The sequence below is a fragment of the Larus michahellis genome, chromosome 19 (assembly GCF_964199755.1).
Source record: "Larus michahellis chromosome 19, bLarMic1.1, whole genome shotgun sequence".
Taxonomy (NCBI): domain Eukaryota; kingdom Metazoa; phylum Chordata; class Aves; order Charadriiformes; family Laridae; genus Larus; species Larus michahellis.
In genome coordinates, this window is record NC_133914.1 from 4,217,365 (window position 1) to 4,238,034 (window position 20,670).

A 20,670-nucleotide genomic window follows, 5' to 3' on the forward strand; every position below is an offset into this window, starting at 1 on the left:
ACCCCACAGCCAACGCACCCCACAGCCAACACACCATGGCTCCCTCGGCCTACAGCCGATACCCAGCCTGTTGGCACTGCCAGCCTCCAGCCCCCCGTACCCAGCCTCTCCCCACGCCCCACCTACCCCCCCCTGCCCCGCTCCTCGTCACCCGTGAACCCCCGACTTGTGCCGGCCGCGGCCCTGCCAGCCCCCCGCCCTCAACCCGCCATTGCGGCCCCCCCCGCCGCCTCACGGCGCACGCGCGCAAGCCCCGCCCCGTGGCGCGGCGCGGCGCGGCGCCTGCGCGCGCTTCCCGCCCTGGGCGCGGGCGGGTGACGCAGGCGGAAGGGCACGTCACCCTCCGGTGGAGGCTGAGGCGGCGCCGGCGGGCGAGGTAACGGGCGGGCGACCGGGCGCGCCTTCGGCAGCGGGGCAGCCGGGCAGCCCCTCGGGGGTGCGGTGGGTGTGTGTGTGTGTGGGGGGGGGGTCTTTCCTTCCACCGGGTCTCTGCCGCCAGTCCCGCTCGGTAGCCGCTCACGGGGCCGGGGGGAGGCCTGAGGGACGCCCCGTCCCCGGAGAGCTTCCCTTGGGCCTGCCTCACCCTGAGGGAGTGGGCCCGGTGTCCTTCCCCCCCCTCTCCCTTCTCCGCTCGCTGTCGGTGGGGAGAGCTGCCTGCCGCAGAGAGAGCGGCGGGGGGCGGGGTGTAAGTGCTCCTCTGGCTGTACCCGCCCCAGTCACGGCCTTTCTGGTGCTGTGTTTATGCCTTAAGGACAAGGGGCTTCTTCGCGAGGGTTATTTTTTAAGATGACTGTGTGAAACCATATATAAAAGATCGGTTATCAAGCATTGGAACAGGCTGCTCAGGAGAGTGGTGGAGTCACCATCCCTGGAGGTATTTAAAAAGCAGGTAGACATGGGGCTGAGGGACATGGGTTAGTGGTGGGTTTTGTCAGTGTTGGGTTGACGGTTGGACTCGATGATCTTAAAGGCCCCTTTCAACTTAGACAATTCTGTGATTCTGTCCTTGCTGTTAACAGCCAAAGGTGGTGTTGGAAGAGGGTGTTTTCAGGCTGAGCTATTCAAAAGGAGCATTAAGAGCTTTAGTAGCAGAGCCTGAGGTTCAGCGGTTCCTTGCCTTAATGTTTTGTGGCTATATCTGTGGCTAGGTGTCCCCTCCGGAGGGAAGAGGCAGAGAAGGCCCATACAGCAAATTAATGCAATCAAGTGTAATTTGAATCTGCCTCAGTGCCTAGATGGATACCAGGTGGTTGGATCTGGACTGTTGCCCCCACAGCTCTCTCTTCATAGATGCTTTGCCCACATCTCTCAAGGTTCCTAGCTGGGAGAATTGAAGATTAACATGGAAGTTCAGCAAAATCTTGTTTACTCAAACCAGATCTTAGTATTTGATGTGCAGATAAAGTGGCAAAAAATACAACATTTTTACAGCTCCAGGGGCTAAAGTTCTCTACTTGTGAAGGAAAAGAAATATCAGTGGTGACACAAGTGCAGGGTAGTTGGTGATGCAGACGGTTGCTTCATTTGAAGGTTTTCCAGCAATTCCCATGCAAAAGCATTGAAGGTCAGTTGGTACTGCGGCCACCCTGTGACTCGCCTGGCAGTAGCCCAAATTGTGGGTCTGTGCTTGCTCACCAGCTACTTCTGCTGGAAGACACAGTAATGTCTTTTTCTTGCTACCAGCTAGTGCAAAATCCACTCTCATGACATACAGCTGGAAAACTCCAGAGCTCGTTTCTGAGCTTCTTCATTGTTTGCTTATTGAAGCACTTGTACAGATGATAAAAAGGGCCCCAAAGCACCTACTTAAAGCTTATTTTTCCAAGGTGATGGTTTGTAGAGTTGCTTTGGGCTCAAACAGAATCTTCTGTACCTCTAATCCCTTTATTTTCATCTTCCCATTGAAAAAGAAAAGGAGCTCTTGGTAAGACATGTCGTGGATCAGAGAAGGCGAGCTGACCATCATAGAGAGATTTTGTGCCAACATCATTAAGGTAAGGAAGGAATTTGGTTACCTGCGGTAAAGAATTGGTGGGTTCATCAGGGTTCAGCGTGGAACTGTCTCTATGACTGCTCTGCTCTAGAAAGATAGTATTGCTAGCAAGGGTGCATATTAATGCTGGCACTGGATGTACATCCCTGAACAGCATCCGGGAATGGAAAATTACTTAAGCTTAGTCTTGCAAATGAACAAGGTTGTAGGAAGTCCGTGCCAATAATGAGCTTACCCTCACAGACTTCCATGTTTTTTGCCCTTGCTGATGAAAGCAGGGCATGGGAAGGAGGGAGAGACGCAAGATTGTCAGGTTATGAGTCTTAAGAAATTAAACTGAGTTTCTCTTGATTAGAATAACTCACCAGTTCTAGGAAAATTCTGTCCTTACTCAGCAGAGTCTTGAGACTGGTGATGCTGTCCTTCCTGCAAAAGGATCTGTGCAGACCTAATGAAGTCAGTGGAAAGGAACACTCCTCTTCAGTGGGGGCAAAATCTCATGGCTTGTTTTGTTTTCTCTAAAGTTAATTGTGTCTGTGAAAATGCCCTTGAACTCTGAAATAACAAAAGCTTACAATTATCGCAGCATAAAACTGTGCATCCTCCCCCATGCCTGCAGAGTGGTAGCTGTGGCAGTGCTGTTCTCTCGGGAGTACTACAGTTCTCTGTCGTGTGATAGAAACAGGGAGGGCAAAATTGCTTTTCAGTTTAGGCAATTGTCAATACTGATATGCTTTTTAGATAGCCTGAACCGGGATTAGCAAAGAGGTAATTAGCATCTTACTCTTTCCAGCTCCAGACTTGAAGCTGGGAGGTATGCATTGCACTCCTACAAATAGGTGGTGCTGCCAGGAGCAGTGGGACTAAACTCTCTGTGATGCAACGTGACAGCTTGGCTGTTCGCTTTCTGGTCTGTTGTACTTCTCCTTATTTTCTAGGCAGGTCCAATGCCCAAGCATGTTGCCTTCATCATGGATGGCAATCGCCGTTATGCTCAAAAGTGCCACGTGGAGAGACAGCAGGGGCATTCGCAAGGCTTTGATAAGCTGGCACAGGTGGGAAGGATGTTTGCTGCCTTTATGTCGCGTGTTGAAAGTTTGAGCTGTGTTCACCAGCTGACTGTGTTTACTGCTCGACTGGTGTATTGTGTTCCTTTTCTTTGCTGGAGTCAGGCCTGCGCTTGCAGCTGACGTTAGTCATCAGGGTTCCCAGCTCAAGCTCCTCTCTCTCTCTTCCTGTTATCCTGCAGAGTCATTCTATTCGTCTATTTTTTCCCCTCAATTAAAATATCTGCCTTACAGATCTTGAAGCTTTTAATTCTGTGAAGCAGGTTGAATTTCTTTGAAAAGGTTTTGAAAAGTACGATATTGTATAACTTACAGTGTTATCTACAAGAAGTGCTTTCTCTGGGTGGATTAATCCCATCCGTTATGGATTCACATCTTGTTCTTGAAGATGAATCTGCAGTTCTCATCAAGTGGATTTCATTGTCAGCTCTTGGTGATTGTTTCTTTTGATCTAGTCTTAGCATAGTGGGAAATGACAGGAAGGTTTTAGCAGTGGAGAAGCTGGGTCTTGCTGACCTGTCTTGATTGTCTGAGTCTGCTTATCTGACTTATGTTTTCCGTTATATTTTGTCTTCTTGCAGACGCTACGGTGGTGCTTAAATCTGGGCATTCAGGAGGTCACTGTTTATGCCTTTAGTATTGAGAACTTTAAACGCTCCAAGGAGGAGGTGGATGGACTAATGGACCTGGCAAGACAGAAATTTAGCCGCCTACTGGAAGAACAGTAAGAACTGCTCTCTCACTCTCATGCCTCTATCCCACAGGGTGGAACTAAAGCAGAACACGATTAAGAGGTGTTTATGGGGATGTTACAAGTTGTGAAAATGGATTAAATGAAGCTATTCTCCACCTCCAGCTAGAGATTTGTGTTGAGGGGCCCTCCCTACCTGGACGGGATGTACAGCTCCTCAGCACGCACAGTCCTCAAGCACACCAGGTCTGTGTCCATATCATATGGCTTAGTGTGCAACAATCCCATCCCATCAGTTGGGACGGTACAGCTTTCAGATAAGCACAACACAATTAGAAATTCCTCCTTAACGCTAGTGTGCTAGACGCCTTGTTTTCATGAGGTATCAAAACCTCCTCTTAAATTCTGTCACAGTATTCTTGGGAGATCAGAGTTTAGCTCAGCAACTTGCTTTGCCATAACTTGAGATTTCTACGTGTGGGCACATGGTGTGTTAAGTCACTTGCTGGAGTTGGAGAACCAGTTCATTTATTGTACGTACATGCAACTAGCACGGATCTGAGCGAGCAGGAAGTGGTGTTACAGTGTCCTGTTGCTCAGTGGATATGTTTGTTTCCCCACACCTGACTGGTGCGAAGAGTGGTGTGTGGAAGGGGTGCTAATCTGGCTAAAGTAAATTTGAAAGGCAGTGAGGGAGCGCAGCTGGAAGAATGGGAGGGAGAGGATAGCGTATGTGCACTAGTAGAAGTTGGGAAGATCAGGGTCAAAGAGGCCATTTCCCTGATTTCTACCCAATGTGGCCCTTTGTCAGGGAGTTTGTAACACCGGACAGACAGCAGGAACCTAAAAGATCCCATGGGATGTCCTGTTGGCTCAGAATAATGCTATAGCAGGCATGGATGGTTTCCTACCTCATGTGACATTCCCTCCACCACCCTCATTGATACATTAATCTTTCCTTAACCTTTCTGTTCCAGAAAGTAGTTGTGCTACTCTGTGGGTGACCATTAGTCATCTTAATTTTTAATTGGCTATAGATGCACAGAGTCTATGGTTGTATTCTAAGTTTTTCATATGGATTTTCATAACTTCAGGTAGGAATGCCTAATCTGTGATCATTTTATAGTCCTTTGCTCTTGTGTGTATCTTAGGAACTTCTATGGGGAACGATCAGTTTCCCTTTGTGGAATGGTTTGGGATGATCTAGTCTAAGCCAGCTCTCAACACCTGAAAAACATTTGGTGATTTTGCCTTTTTCTGGTTCTCAGTTTTGCTGAAGCTATGCCCGCTACATGGCTCATGTTTTAATTTGGTGGGTGTTACACAAGGCAAATGTGGCACTTGTGCAGTAGAAACTGGTCTGTTTTCTGTAGTCCTCACTCTTGTTGTTGGGTGTAGGGAGAGCTTGAAGAAGCACGGTGTGTGTATCCGTGTCCTTGGGGACTTGCCACTTCTGCCCTTGGATATTCAGGAGCTGATTGCCCAAGCTGTGCTGGCAACTAGGAACTACAACAAGTAAGTAACGCACAGTTTAAAGCAGCTGATACCTCATGCCTTCCTCTTCTACCCGAAGGCTGAGACTTGGCAGACATGCTACACAGTGTTGGTTTTTTTTTTTTTTTTTTTTTGCTCTTTGTCCTACAAGCACACATAACTGTTGTAGATATTCTTCTCTCTGTCATCTACTGACCTTCCCTAGGTTAGTCTTAACATCTTTCTCCTCTTTTCAGGTGCTTTTTAAATGTCTGCTTTGCATACACCTCGAGACATGAAATCAGCAATGCTGTCAGGGAGATGGCATGGGGGGTGGAACAAGGACTGCTCGAACCCAGGTAACTCTTGTCTTTTGGTGTGAGGTTTCACAGATGATGACTGCCTGTCTTACCTCCTACACTTTATTAATAAACCTCTCAGAAGCCAAATGGCTTTTAAAGAGATCTCATTAAACCAGTATGACTGGAACAAATGACTTAAAGTTACTATGCAATGTTTGGTTTTTATTATTTCGGTTACCATGGTGATAAGATACACAACCAAGACAGAAGAGAAATTAGGTCTGTGTCTTAAGTTAGTTTAAATGTGAAGGCAGATTTTATGCCACAACAATTGGCTGCTTGGCTGGCAGTCTTAGCTATGAGGTCAAACAACAGATGAATCACGAGTACTGAACTGTTCCTCCACCCTGGAGGAGATGGAGTAGTTAGCACTCTGCTCTCTGCTCCAGATGGAAGTCCTCACAGTCTGGTTCCACCACTGTATTATGTTTCAAAGAGCACGGGGCGGATGCTGTGGGGGATGAAAGAGCATTTGAAATAGCCTGTGGAGCAGACAGCAGTGTCCATCAGAAGCAAGTTGGTGACTGGCTGTGGTGCAGCTCCACCACCCAGTTTTAATCTGCAGTGCTGTGTTTTTAAAAAAAACCCTCAGTAATTCTGATCTAGTAGTGCCACCTCCATCGGGACAGGAAAGTGATCTTAATAAGATGCATCTGTCTTTCTTAGTGATGTGTCTGAATCGTTGCTTGATAAGTGTCTGTACACCAACAACTCCCCTGATCCAGACCTCCTGATTCGAACCTCTGGAGAGGTTCGGTTGAGTGATTTCTTGCTCTGGCAGGTAAAGTCTTTGTTTTCTCCTTGAAATATTCCATTTTTGCTTCACAGAGTGTTCTACTGACTCCAGGCATGAGCTGACCTGAGGGCTCTTAAACTCTCTCTGCAAGGGGTTGGGTAACTTCTTGGATGGACTGAGTAGTGGGGCACCTCTGAGGAGTCTGTTTATTGTGGTTCTGTGATTGCCTAAAATACCTTGTGGCACTGAAATTGTGTCCTCCTGAAAACACTTCATAAGAAATCACAAATTAGTCTAGCTGACAGCAGTCAAGGAAATCATGAATCGCTCATCCTTTTGCTCCTTTTCTTACATTTAGGTAATTCCTCATTTGATTGGTAAATTCCCAGGTTTGATTAATTTAACCTGGCAATATTCTTCCTGGGATGAGGAAATCCCAGGAAGGATTTCTAGATTCCTGGGAGAGGTGTTTGTTGCCTGTCAGCTGTAGGTATTGGAGGTGTAACCCTATAATGTACACGTAACGTATGTGCCTGGCTTGTCACAGTTTCAGAAGTGTTATTTGACTTTCATAGTGAAACAAGACCCTGCAAGACAGGTTCTAAGGATGGCAAAGTCAAATCAGCATGACTAGGCTGCTAAGCTAAAACATAATAAGTTCTTAACGCATAAAAAACTGATGTTTTTGAAGTTACAGTATCCAAAGCTGCTTCCATTTCTTTTTCTCCTGTGCTAGGCAATACGGACTAGTTTGTAAGCCAAACTTTGCAGGAGAGCATTTGAGTCAAGCTGCTTTACTTAAAGCTAACACCTTGTTTTACATGTATAATGTGGAGCCAAAACCCAGTTGCCTTTGAGCACCCACATCAAATGTTCCTGTTCTGACTTATGTAACTGGCAAGTTCACAGAAGTTGTCTGGCTTGAGTGGTGGTTGCCTACCAAGGCATCTCCCTCTCCTCCCTGTATTTTTGGGCGTCAATGCTGCGAGCTAACATTTTGCTTGCTCCTTTTGGTGGTCGTCCTGGCGGAGGTAGTCGGAGGCTGAGCTTGTAACTAGTGAAGCGTTCCTGAGGAAGTCAGTGCTCTGTGAGTCTGGCTGGTGTGATGCCTCTCTCCCGTGCCGTGAATTACAGCAGAAGCAGTAGAGGAGAAGGTGTGCTTGTGCTCCCACTCTGCCAGCTCACACACCAGAGCGTTAGTGCAAATTTCCCTTTGTTAACAATCACGTGGGTGATCCTGACCGCCCCAAAGTAGAACATTGTGCTGTTCAGGATGATTCTCTGCTGTCAAAGAAAATGTCCTTACACTGTTTTTTGTATTATAGAATTGACACTAAGATTTTCTATATCATTACAACTTTGAATCATGCAGAGTCCTTTTAAGTGTTAGATTTTGTAGTAATGGTCATAGGAACACATTTACCTGGAACCGTGAGGGACTTGATGGCAAAAATAGGTTTTAACTTGAAATCTTGCATCTTTTCAGTGCACTGCAACACTTAGATTCATTAAGCACTTTAAATGCCGTGAGTGGGCAGCAAAGAATATCATGAGATGTCATTTGATGAATGGCTTAAATGTCATGTCCTGATCCTCAGTTCATCTGTTATTCCCTTAACTCAGCCTTTGGTAGTCCAATGTTGCTATTTTGGTTTTGTTATATGTCCATGATGCTTAAGCTATTAAAAATACCTCTGCGAAGACGAACATAGCATTAGAAAAAATTCTGCTGGTATCTCTGCAGGAATGGATGACTAGTGTCCCAGCATTAAAAACTAATTAGAAAAACTCTACATTGTGAAATTTCAAACTCTCCTGGCTGGCATTTATTTCACTTTAAGTGGATAACACGGCCTAGGTAAAATCTTTGTGGGGGAAACTGGCATTGTTTGACCAGCAGAGCTGCATCTTGATGTCTTTTCCCTTGTGAGATGATTGAATTGTTGGTGATCTCGTTTTCTGCAGACATCCCATTCATGCCTGGTGTTTCAGTCAGTCTTGTGGCCAGAATATTCCTTTTGGAATTTGTGTGAGGCTATCCTTCGGTTCCAGATGAACTACAATGCTTTACAGGTAAGGGAGCCTTAGGGAGATGGAAAGCTCAACACAGCACATTATCCGCACAGCGATGAGCTGGAGATCAGGTGAGAGTGTGTGAAATGGGAACAAAGGAATTGTTCGTTTACTGTGGTTAGTTAAGATCTTGTTTCATTAGCAGCTAATGCCACATGTGTTGCTTCTCCTGTACCCATATGGCTTGTTACAGCATCTTAGCGTGTGGACAGACTCCTCTGCTTTTGGGAATATCTAAGGTATCTGAAGTCACCACTGTGTCTGTTACTCATTGTTTGTTCCACCAGCTGGAAGTATCTGTCCTCAGCTGTCAGGACAGAACAAGCACTCCTGATTTGCTACAGGGCAAAATCAGCCAGTTTAACTCAAACCATTTCATCAGTGGTTTAAGCAAAGACTGCTGAGTTTATTCTAGAATGGGCAGGGAGAGTTTGCGTGCCCTTCCTCTAACTCTGCTATTGTTTTTAGGGTTTTAAGAAGTGGGTTTAGAGTTTCCTCTCTGGGAGCTGAAGTGAGGCTGCCTGGGCTGTGAGACACTGGACAAGCGTCCTCTTGTGGGTCCAGATGTGCCTACTGAAGAGACTGATCTTATTGCTGGTTGTCATTGTTCCTCCCCTCTTAGATCTGTTGTTATGAGCTCTCCCTGGCCTGGTTCGGATAAATCTGGCCAATTTAGTAGCAACTTAGTAATTTGGCTATTTTTAAGCAAAACAAATTTGGGAGCTGGAGCGCTTGATGGGGAAATCTGGGGGGGGCAGCTTGTGGCACAGAGACAGCTGTAACTGGCAGGAGGAGGAACTCAGAGTGGCTACTCTTACCTCCACCACATCTGATTGCTGAGCGTGTCCCTTAACTATTTGGGTCCTCTGTTTTTAAAGACATGCATGATATTGCCCTTTTCTACCTTCAGGGACTTTGCTGACCTCTGAGAGTTGTCAAAGAGATTATAGATGGTTGCGCTTCTGGGTGAATTTAATCAGGTCCATTCAGTTTGGAAATACCCAAATTCTTTGAGTCCTTTACCGCTTTTATTCCTATTTCTGCCCCAAGTCTGCCCTTTTCCTACTAGCAATTCATTGTATTAATACAACTAATGGCAATTCACCTTCTGCACGAAGAGGAAAGAAAAAAAGGCAGTAGTGTTTGTCATTGACATTAGCTTGGCCTCTGTCTTGAACAGTAAGGTCACTGTTCTGATTTGTTCCTAGTGCTAATTTCTGATGGGTAACAAATGCTTCTTCTGTTCCTAGCTAGTCTCGTCTTTCTTAATTCTTGTTTGTGGCTCTATGTGTGTTCATGCTACGCTATTATTAAGGTTTCTTATCGGCCAGATTTGTTCCTTGGTTAGTTTTCTTGCTGTGAAACCTGCTTTGTCGGCAGTGTATGAGGCTGCCGTTGTTTTAAGGGTGCAGCCCAGTTGTGCAGAAGGGAGAACTTCTCACTCAAAGGAACTGCTGAGATTAAGAAGCTTCCCCCCACCTCCCGCAACACGCACACATTTGAAATAGGTGATCTTGAAAGCCAAAAGTATCTGGAGCTCTTGAAACAAATTACCTTGCTGGAAGGGATGCACGTCAGTGGGAATGGTGGGGCTAGGGGGTTGACTTGCTGAGAAGACAGAATATATGACAGCAGCTGCGTCTGATGTGGGAGAGTGCTGCTGTGTTCTGGACACTGGAGGCGGTTACGGTGTGGATTGGCAGCTGGATGGAAGGTTTGACAAGGTACAGAAAAAAACTTGATTTGGAGGCATTTGACAAAAGATATGCTCCTTCCATCAACTCAAACAGCGTCACTTTTAATGGCCATCTTCATTTTCCCATTAACCTGTTGCTCAAGGGAGGCTACTGGCTGGTTGTTGCTCACCCCTTAGGCCCAGGATCAGGTTTAACCTGCTGGTGGTGCATGGTAGACCTAGAGAGAATGCAGATGTTGGTTGGCAAGCCTGCCCTACGGAAGTGGTCACACTGGCTCTTTTCTGGTGAATAGACAGAATTTCACTTTGTCCAAGGGTGGAAGTCTTATGCTGAACAAGCTGACGATCTTTGCATTTCAAATAAGCAGAGCTACAGGAGTGGAGTGCTCCCAATTCAGTGAGTTTTCTGTAGCTAGGCATGTTTCTACTCTCATTCCCAGCGCAACAAAAGCTAATTTATAGTGCCAGAGCATAGACTACTGACTTGGGTGCAGGGAAAGTGTAATGAAGAGTGAGTCAGGCTCTCATTAGAATAATTATTTCTTTTTGCTCGTTTGAAATGCCAAGCTCTCTCTCAGTGTGTGCGTGTCAGGTTATGTCACAGTGACCAGTTTTATTCTTTTTAAAAACAAAAGCTTAATATTCCTGCATGAAGATGTGTTTTTAGCAGCCTGCAGTTGGAGGCTGCAGGCTAGGATATGTGCAATAAGAAAAAATCCAAAAGCGATGTTCTGCAAAAATATTTCAAATATTTGAAGGGTAGGCAAGGATAGCTACTGCCTTTACCTTTCTCCTGCCCATCCTGCTGTGTCTTGAGCTGGTATGTTATGAGACCACAGGCATTTGGGAATGCTGAGCCCACTTTTGCCTTTTTACTGAAGCTGATTAGCTCAATACCTGATCATCAGCTCAGAGAATTGCCCCATAAATCATTATTCTGAATCCTTGAAAATCTTTCAGCTGCCATGTGAATAGCATCAAAGACACTGGCGAGGAGAGCTTGTGTGCGCGTCTGTGGTTTGAAAGTCCTCTTGTATGCTGTTCCTCTCTGATTCCGGTATCTGAGGGTTTTTCCACAATCTGTCGTGACCTTTACCTATTTTAACTAGGAGTTAATGCTATGAGCTGACTTATGTCTTAGGGAGAAGGTCCAGAAGGATATCCCTGTATTTTTATTTTTTTTTTAAATAACCAATCTAGCAGGCTTCCTCAAAGCGGAGGAGGTGCGCAGAGAGCCACCCTTCATTTAACCTGCAGATTGATGGCCAAGCAGAGGCTATCTCTTCCATAACCTATGTGCCTTGCGTCTGTACCACAGATGAGCTGAAAGGCCTGATAAAGTGCTAACGCTCTGCTGCTTTTCACTCTAGAAGGCCCGAGACTCCTACATGGAGGAAAGGAGGCGACAACAGATGGAAAGGGATCAGGCTTATGTGACAAAGAAGCTGCAGCAGGAGGGGTTCGCGTCCCATGGAGACTCTCGGCGTCGACGGACACTGTTGCAGAAATGCACCGCCATGCGGGAAGAGAGAATCCAGGGCTTTCTACAGGCACTAGAGCACAAGAGAGCGGACTTCTTTGAAAGATTGTGCACTGTGTCTGCATGACATAGGTGCTGGGCTGTTCTTGGGAAGATAATTTTTAACCGCGTTAGAGGGAACAGCTGCTGCCCAGAGGAATTCACTCGGTGTGGTTCTGCATCACGGATGCGGGGCTGCTGTAGGACTTTACGTCCCTGCTGGTCCTGTCCGAGGGCAGGGACAGAGTACTGTGAACCTTTCTAGTTCTGTGAATGCTGCTGAGGAAGGTAATGCCGTCCTTCTGTCTCGCCTCCCTGCCCCGATGATGGAGAATACAGGCACCCCACCATATCTCTGCTGCTTGATACTTTACAGTGATAAGAAGTTAGCTAAAATGAGCCTCCAGTTCTGTTTGACTCCTTGTGAGTTGGCCCAGGCAAACCAATTCAGTCCTGTTAAATCAGTCTGGACTTGAGTTTTTTTCCGTGGCTTCGCAGTAGTGAATCTTCTGCTGTCCCATAAGGGGAGCCTTGCTTTCTGTAGGGAGAGGATTATTCCTGGTGTAGAAGGGAGCCCTGTGCCAAGCGGTGGCAGAGGTAGTCCCTGCTGCCTGCTTCACAAGAGCATCTTGTCTTTTCCCCACCTTACTGTCCTCATTTTGATGTATCTGCTCTTGGCTTCCAAAGAGCTAAAGCGAGGTGGTGTCAGCCTTGCTGTGAAGGCAAAAAAAGCTTCATCGCGTCCTGTGATCCCTTCTGAGCAGTGTGTGTGGGGAAAACCCAAGTGCCGAAGACACTGATATTGGAACAGACTGACTTAGGAAAGGCTCCGAGCAGGCAAGGAAAAAACATTGGTTGGGAATTGACTTTGTGGCTTAAAAAAGGAAAAGAAGGTGCCTAAAACCAGGTGATGGATGCAGTATGCTAAATCCCTCCAAGACCTCTGCAGAGCTATGACTTCACATCCCGTTTCCAGGGAATGAGGGTGGGCTTAGTTCAGGAATACAGGAGCCAAAACCAACCTCTGCCCCCAGCCAAAATGGTTTAGAAGGGCTGTTTAGCTGATTTTAATGGGAGTGGCTGGAGCAGCTGTGGAGTGTTTGTTCTCAGTTTTCCATCGGCAGGGAGATGGACTACCTAATTTCCAAGATTGTTTCCGTCTCTGATTTCTCCTGGATTCCGTCCCCATGGTCAAAATAACAGAAAATGTCTTGATTTTTGTTTCTGGTGCGCGTGCAGGTGCAGCAGTTACTATTGCTGGTTTTTAAAGTGTTCCTTTTTACCTCCAGGTGAAAACTAGAAAACACAGATTTAAAAGACTTGTAAGTGCTGCAGACTCAGCACTCTGAATGTGATTGTGAAGAGGAGAACTACCATTGTCAAATCGTGAATAAAGCGTATTCATACCAAACTTACTTTAAAAAAAAAAAGCCGAACATCTAGAAGTACGTAGAGCTTATTTGAAGGTGTAATGAAGTTGGCATCCAGGTCTAATATAATATTGTTTAACCTGTGGCAGACTCCTCACCTGATTGCTGTTAAACTGGAAATTATTTGAAGGCTGTGTTCTTTTTACAGTCTAGCATGAGCAATTTGCTGATACCCCAAGGCTCGGCCGAATGAAGCTCCGCGCACAAACCTCCTCTCGCGTAAGTACCAAACAGCAGGTTGGATGAACGCATGCCGAGATGACGGGAGCTGTCGATTTTTAAAACTTCTTTTGCCCTGTTTTATTTTCTCCATCTTCGCATTTCAGGAAGTTGTCTGTGGAAATAGTTTGCTCTCCATGAGACAGAGCACTCTCTGCTCTGCATTGCCAGGCTGATGGGGAGACTGTCTTCTACCTGAGAATGCGTTTTTTGCCTTAAAAACCACCAGGTTTTCAGTTGTGTTATGATGATACAGGTGACCAAAACCACAGTGGTGGTTTTCCACAAAGTAGAGGTACTGTTGCAAGTGTGGTAATTGAAGGATTTGGTTTACAAAAGGCTGGTAGGGAAAGTTTTAATCCCTTTTATAAAAGCCATTGTTGTAGTAGGGGAGGAGAAAAAAGTCAGGCCTTCAGGCAGTGGAAAAAGGCTTGTGTTACCTGGTAGTTTGTTTATTCCGCCTGCATTAGTTATTCTAGCAAAATACCAGTTTTCCCTCTAAGCCTCCCTTCGTTAGAGGCTGAGTGTAAGTTACGCAGGCAAACTCCCAGTTTCAGGAGCGCGTCTTTCAGCCGCACTGGTGGAAGCAGAGCTACAGGCTGCCTTTCGACTTCCCCAATTCCTGTTTATGTGGTGAAGATGCAGAAAAATCAGCACAACTGTGGGGGGGGAAAATGTAGCTCTTCTGGTCTGGAAAAGCCTGAGATTACCCGGGGAGGGGAAGGAGGGGGAAGCTCCTCTTCTGGATGAGGTTCAATGAGAAGCTTAAAAATTGTGGGCATGAGGAAGGGTGTTCTTTAATGGCTGGATTTGTGGTGGAGGGGCTGTGCCTGCATCCGGGTGGGGGAAATGGCCCGTTTTGGAAGGGGCTTCCCGAGTCCCTCGCCACAGGTGAATTTGGTGTCACTTTTCTTACATTTTGATTTTTTTTTTTTCTATTTTAGCACCGCCTCCTCCTCTCCCTTACTCTCTGTCCATTAACGCTCCCCATCTCCCTTTCTTTTTCTTTTTTTTTTTTTTTTTTTAACAGGAAAATCACGGTAACCCCGCGTCCCCCGTCCCTGGGAAGTGGGAGGGGGGGTACGGGGCGGGGGGGGGGGGGGGGGGGGGGGGGGTCAGTGCTGAACGAACAGCTCCGCTCCCCTCCGCGCCGGAGCGTTTGCGGCTCCCCGGTGTGTGTGTGGGGGGGGGTATCCCCTGTCAGTCCCGTTTTTTCTCTTTTCCCCCTTATTTTTGCCTTCTACCCCCCGGGGTGTTTCCCGCCGGCGGAATATGGGGGGGGGGGGGGGAGGGGGCGCGAGGCCCCGCTGCGCGCGCGCCACCTCCTCAGCGCGTCCCCCCCCCCCCCATCCCCGACTGGCCCCACCCCACGTGACCCCCGCCGTCCAATGGGCGGGCGGGGCGGTGGGGATCCGGCTGGAACCGGTTGGGCCGCGTCCGGCTCTATATAAAACTTTATAAACACCCGATTCGAATGTAGTGGGGGGTCGGGCGGCCAGCACAGCGCAGCCGGCAGGGAGGGAGCCCGCCCCGCACCGAACCGCGCCGTACCGCCGCTCCCAGCCCTTCTTCTTCCCCCCCCCTTCCCCTTCCCCTTCTCCCCCCCCCTCCCCTCCCCTCAGCTTCTCGCCGCACCGAGGGCGTCCCTCACCCTCTCCACCCCCTCACGCCGACAGCGCTCCCTCTCTCTTTCCCCCCCCACCACCCCCCCACTCCCTTTTCCCTCACGCACAACGCGCCCGCGCGGAGCCATGCCGAAGAGAAAGGTACGTGGCGCCCGCCGGGCCCCTCGGGGCCTACCGTCTCGCGGCCCACCCCCACCCCCCCCTCGGCTTCCCTGAGGAACGGTGAAGGGGGGGGGGGGGGCGGGACTATGGTTCCCAACCCCCCCAGCTCCGGGGCGGTAACGGTTGTGCGGCCGCGGTGAGGGGGGGGGAGGGGGCGGGGCGGCGCGGGGACCGTTAACGGGCGCGCTCGGTTAACGGCCGCGGGGGAGGGGCGCGCGCCGAGCGGCGGCGCCGGTGCGATCCGGTTGGTTTTGGCGGGAGGTCGGTGTGAGGAGAGGGCGGCGGGGGGAGGGGAGCGCCGGTGGGGCGGGAAAGGGCGGGAAGCGGCAGGGCCGCTTTGCCGCCAAAACCGCCGCCCCCACCGAGGGGAGGGCAGCCGTGGGCGGGAGTGGGGCCGCCCTGAAGGGGCAGTGCCGCTTCATCCCCCCCCATCCCGCCCCCGGGGAGGGGGGGCTCGGCCGCCCCATCGCTCCCGACGCGGCCTCCGGCCCCTCCCCGAATCGTCGCGGCCTCCGGGGCGCGGTGAAGGCCTGGCACCCTCCCGCTGCCGTTTGGAAATGTTCCCTTTGCGGATTGGGGGGGGTGTGTGTAAAAATAACGGCTGTTGCGGGGATGGGGGTGCTGAGGGAGCCTCCCCGTAACTCCCCGGTACGACTTGTGTTTCCCGTCCTAGGCTGAAGGAGATACCAAGGGCGATAAGGCCAAAGTTAAGGATGAGGTAAGAAGTTCAGTATTTTGAGAAAGTTGGATCATTAAAGTGTTTGCGTTGGAAGATGAGGTTTGACTTCATCAAAATAGAAGAATTGGGGAGGGGGGTGGAGGGTTGGTCTCCGTTGATTCTTGACTTTTCAAAGTACTTACTGTTAACCTTAACCATGAAAAATCTCCTGAACTGCTAACTTAATACTGTTAGCAGTGATATAAACTGGGATAGTTCCATATTTCTTGAGAATGGGGAAAAAGTTAAATAAAACCTTAAACATTAGTTATGGGATTTTACTACTTTGAAATGGGAGTTTGTTTATGACTTTGGGAGTTTATACTTTGACATGTTGAAGTCAATCATTTTCCTTTTTTAACAGCCACAGCGGAGGTCGGCGAGGTTATCCGCTGTGAGTATTCTCTTGTTGAGCAGAGATGTCACAACACCTGGTAGTTCTAGGCAGAGTTATGAGGTACTGCATCTGTGAGAGCTGTAGGTATTCTGGAGAGACACATTGTTCAGTTGAAAGAGAGTGACTGGCTTAACGAACTGCCCCATTGTGTGGTGTTATGGGACTGGTAGAATAATTGACAAATCAAGTAAGTATTTCAATTTCAAATGTTTGTATTTGCTTTCCTACAACTAAACTGCTCCTGTTGAATGTTTTTTTTTAAAGAAGTAGTATGTGTCTCTTAAAATTTTTAATTTGAATAACACAAGGTTTTTTTCCTCACTTGCAGAAGCCTGCTCCTCCGAAGCCAGAGCCTAAACCTAAAAAGGCAGCTCCAAAGGTGAGCTGTTGTGTCGGTGCTGTTACTGAGAGATAAATGGGTTACGAGGTTTAGATTTGTCTGGTAATAACTAATAAAACTTTGAATTACAGCATATGTAGTGATGAAATCGAGCTGCATCGTCACTTCTGTAAAGTTGCACTGAAAACTTTTGAATTTTACAAAACTTGAATAAAAAATGCCAAAGTGAAGACTCTTCACTGTTGTTGTCAATCTCTTAAACATGGAAACATTTGTGTGTTTGCATTCTTCTTGGGCCAACATCCAGTATTGATTTTTTTTTTTTACCATTCTAGTTTTTGGATTCTTGTGGCTTAATAAGTGGATGTTGGTAATTGTAATGGTGTACGTCATCTTATGTTTACAGAAGAGCGAGAAGTTGCCCAAGGGAAAGAAGGGGAAAGCTGATGCTGGCAAGGAGGGAAACAACCCTGCAGAAAACGGAGATGCCAAAACAGATCAGGTATAACAATGGGTCTGGCAGCTTGTCTCGTGCCAGACTATTATTTTGTTCTGTATCAAACATAGACAGGTCTAGGCTTGCGCTAATGACGAGGAATTACTGCTTGATCGTTTAGACCTGTTGCTTATGACACAAACAACACATCAACAGATAGGGAGGGGGGTGTTGCTTGGTTGGTGAAGAGTTAAAGTTGTCTGTTTGCCAGTTGAAATTGCCACATGAAAGTTACTGTTCTGAAAGTGCATAAAGTTTGCACCTAATAAAGCAACTTCAGCTTGAGTTTTATGGTTCCTCGAATGTTAGATTTCATTTTGTTAAAAATTACTATGGTGCAGGCCAAAGAGCAGTTCTCTGAACAGAAGAAATCTTATTTAGAAAAATGAATTATCGGTTGTTGGCGCAAGTGCGTGCTCTATATTGACTGGTTCCCCTTTTTCTTTTAGGCACAGAAAGCCGAAGGTGCTGGTGAAGCCAAGTAAAATGTGTGAATTTTTGATAACTGTGTACTTCTGGTGACTGTACAGTTTGAAATACTATTTTTTATCAAGTTTTATAACAATGCAGAATTTTGGTTTACTTTTTTTTAAGCTATGTTGTTAGCACACAGACCGCTTCGATGTTGTGGTTGGGGGGGGGAGGGGGGGGCGGGGCAGTGGGAACAAATGTCACTTAGTCTATTTCTCGGAACCTAAATTTTAATCAGAAAAGCTTTCCCTGTCCCCTGGGTTTTGGAAGCAGGGCTCTTCCTGAATAGAGGAGGAAGGGATTCCTCCGTGCTGCACGTCCGCTTAGTTCTGTGAAGTGCATCCGAGTGAACATCGGAGCTCCCAAGATGCCTTTTGCCGACTTGAAAACCGCAGTTTGTAATGTCCTCTGTATTTCCTTTCGCATCCTCGTTGTTTGCCTAGAGCCTATCACTCCAAAATACGGCAAAACCGGCATTTTTGGACTTACTACTCCAAATGCATTGTCAGGTGACCCAGACTTCTGGTGTCTAATGGGATAAAACAGCTCTAAAAGGAGCTGTACTTCCTCTTTTATATTGTGGATCTTCAGACTAAGAAAACCTTCATTTTAATTTTTTTTTTCCTCTAAAAGTCAGGGTAGGTTTGTGAAGAGTTGTTAAACAACATGCTAAATGTGAAAGTGTCCACCCTCACTCTAAACTTTTCCCTCTACAAGTATGAAATGACGATTTCTTCGGTTTTATAGCAACTTTTACGTTTTGGTAGTCCATAAAGGGAGGGGAGTTTGACGGTTGTTGTAAAATGTTGCAGATTGTAGCCCATGTCCTGCCTAAATTACCATGATTGTTTATGAAAAGTACCTTTAATAAAGCTGGATACGGTTTGGCTTGGACTGTTCTTAATGCCTTTCTAATTTCTCTTGCCTTTATTTCATCTCTCATGTGGTTAGTGGCAGAAGAATACTTGCTGTGTACATGTATGCGTTTGTATTGAGGCGATGTTTTGCTAATGGCCAAGGATTTGTTTTAAGCATCTTAATTCAGATAATTAATTCAGTCTTAATTCACAAGGAAAAAGCGGTATTTCCTTACCTAAAAGCTAGATCGCTGCAGGGTGTTTTGAAACTCTTGGCTTATTTAGGTGTCCCAAAATGGAGCGTGTAAGTGAATCTACTGAGATAAATTATCTTCATTATTGTCTAAAAAGCAGTACTATACAAAAAGGGGAAGAATATAGCAATCTTGCAGTCGCTGTGTAGAAAAATAAATTTTGGTGAGGTTTTCTTGGTAGTGAAACCAGAACTAGCTCCATAAAACTGATTATGTGTTACATTTCTGCACTTAAGCTTGAATATTGTTGCTTCTGCTAATCAAATACAGACTTTGCAGTGGTAGTGACTAAGCAGGAAACAAGATTTGTTGAGTAAAAATGCACCATTTTTATAGTTGCTACTTTACACTGTAGAGCAGAGCCAAACCAAAAACCCTAATGTGTGAATGTCCCCTTTGGTAACTTTCTCAGATGGAATATTTTTTCTACCTCTGCTTGGCCTTTTCTGGGGCTTCAGTGTCCGTTCCCGTGCTGTTTTCAGAGGGAATCCAATGAAAACGGACAGGGTGGAGCTCCACATCCAGAAATCTTTGGTGTGTGTAGAGTGCTAGAAATACTCCAGAATGGCTGGACATACAGAAAACAGCCAGTTAGAAATGTACCAATAGGAATTTTTTTTCTGCATTATCACAGCTGCTATGTCTTAATTTGCCTTAGCAAATGTAAGAAAAATAATGTTTAATAACCATGCATGTACCCCACCCAGAAAGCAGTAGCTTAGAAACGACCGACAAAAATACTGACAATTACTCGAGCAACCAAGGGGTAGGATGTCACAGTAACGGAAAGAGGGAGAAGAGGCCTGAACTGTCGAGGGCCTTCTCCGAGAGAACCAGCTTGTGAGAAACTGTGGTTGAGATGATGAGAGAAAAGCAGAAAGTGAGTTTTCAGATTTATGAGAAAAAGGCCGTTAGGGTGTTGTGACATGGCTCTGGTCTGCTCTGCCTCGTCCTGCGGAAGAGACTCGTTGCAGGGTTTGAACTCTGGGTTTCCCCATGACTCTGAAGTCTCAAGTACAAGAGGGAGATGAGCCTTGAGGCTGTGGAACAGTCCGAGACTTGGTCTGGGTGACACTGTAAGCACTTTCTGGGTGGTGAAATCAGAATTTCATCCAATAATAATGAAATGATTACATTAAAACAATACTCTAATTAAATGTTTTTAAATCAGAACTTCTGAAATGGCCTACCTTGCTTTTGTAGAGCCTTGTGGTGTTGGGCTTCTACAAAGAGAATGAGCAGTTCTAAATGAAGCGGCTTTTGAGCGGGTTGCTGCTGGCCCAGTTGCCAGCTGGAATGCTCCGGTGTTCTCTGCGAACGTCTTTGTGGTTGGAAGGTCTCTTCAGCCCCTAGTCATTCAATAAAATACTGCTAATGAAGTGTAATTGCAGGTGTTTTTTTTTGTTGTTGTTGTTGAAGAACTTACTACTTAACTATTACTTAATCTTTTCAATACCTAGAAGTCTAAGCTGTGTGTTGCTGTCCTGTGTGTTACTGTGCAGGGCATCTTCCCCAGCCGAGGAGGAAAATTATTATTTCATGTGGTAATTGCCACCTAAGTTTCTCTGTAGCTCCTCAGCCGTGCTGTCTTACTGCAACCGGTGAACTCCCAAACCTCACTACATCTCGCGTGTACCGAATCGACTGCCTTAATGTCTCTGCCACACATGTTACTCCATGCTGATCCTGTAATACGGTTTGGAAAGTGTTGATGCTTTCATTTTTTGCTACAAAACTCCTGTATTTTCCTTTATCCTGGTCTGGAATCTACTTGCTGATCAGAATGTCCCCTCTCCTCCCTACCTGTAAAGCTTGCTGGAGAAGTTTCAACCTGCCAGGATGATCTGTGCCGTGGCGAGGCGAGGGTTCTACATGAAGTGCTGCGTATATTCGGTGCTGCGAGATACCCACCTCGTGCTACATCCGAGGTACTTCCCACTGGACGTGCCCTTGTGCTGGAGTTATTGGCTTATTGGGCTTGACTTGACACGCAAGGCTCATCTATTTCTCCTGAAGCAAATACAGGGTAAGGGATGCTAAACACAGTAAATCCAACTAATTAGTTCTGTAAATTAAAAGCTAAAGAGCAGG

At 46.8% G+C, this 20,670-nt stretch overlaps 3 protein-coding genes across 13 annotated transcripts in view; all 3 read left to right on the top strand.

Moving 5' to 3' along the window:
* The first annotated feature begins 297 nt into the window (after window positions 1-297).
* DHDDS (dehydrodolichyl diphosphate synthase subunit) lies at window positions 298-14,362 on the top strand. Of its 8 annotated transcripts, XR_012584214.1 has the most exons (11): window positions 298-376; window positions 1,911-1,994; window positions 2,932-3,048; window positions 3,642-3,784; window positions 5,150-5,266; window positions 5,482-5,583; window positions 6,253-6,367; window positions 8,288-8,395; window positions 11,462-11,898; window positions 13,189-13,259; window positions 13,367-14,362. XR_012584214.1 is itself a non-coding variant. In XM_074562860.1 (10 exons), exons 2-9 carry the CDS (start codon window positions 1,932-1,934, stop codon window positions 13,231-13,233), a joined length of 810 nt encoding a protein of 269 aa, XP_074418961.1. In that variant the 5' UTR covers window positions 298-376; window positions 1,911-1,931; the 3' UTR covers window positions 13,234-13,259; window positions 13,367-14,362. The 8 variants fall into 8 exon arrangements, 5 of the variants coding, with proteins under 5 accessions (XP_074418961.1, XP_074418957.1, XP_074418960.1 ...); XR_012584212.1 differs by having other exon boundaries at window positions 11,462-13,259; XR_012584213.1 differs by having other exon boundaries at window positions 13,189-14,362.
* Window positions 14,363-14,565: 203 nt separating this feature from the next.
* On the top strand, window positions 14,566-18,367 carry HMGN2 (high mobility group nucleosomal binding domain 2). 2 transcript variants are annotated; one of them, XM_074562873.1, is made up of 6 exons: window positions 14,566-15,025; window positions 15,720-15,764; window positions 16,129-16,158; window positions 16,490-16,540; window positions 16,908-17,003; window positions 17,447-18,367. In XM_074562873.1, the coding sequence occupies exons 1-6, from the start codon at window positions 15,011-15,013 to the stop codon at window positions 17,480-17,482; spliced, it is 273 nt and encodes a 90-aa protein (XP_074418974.1). In that variant the 5' UTR covers window positions 14,566-15,010; the 3' UTR covers window positions 17,483-18,367. The 2 variants fall into 2 exon arrangements, with proteins under 2 accessions (XP_074418974.1, XP_074418975.1); XM_074562874.1 differs by lacking the exon at window positions 14,566-15,025 and adding an exon at window positions 15,208-15,307.
* A 128-nt stretch (window positions 18,368-18,495) lies between these two features.
* RPS6KA1 (ribosomal protein S6 kinase A1) overlaps window positions 18,496-20,670 on the top strand; it is a 57,724-nt gene continuing 55,549 nt past the window's right edge. For all 3 annotated transcript variants that reach the window (XM_074562836.1, XM_074562830.1, XM_074562831.1), the window contains exon 1: window positions 18,496-20,605. The gene's annotated coding sequence lies outside the window, so the exon portion shown is untranslated. The remainder of the gene's footprint in view (window positions 20,606-20,670) is intronic.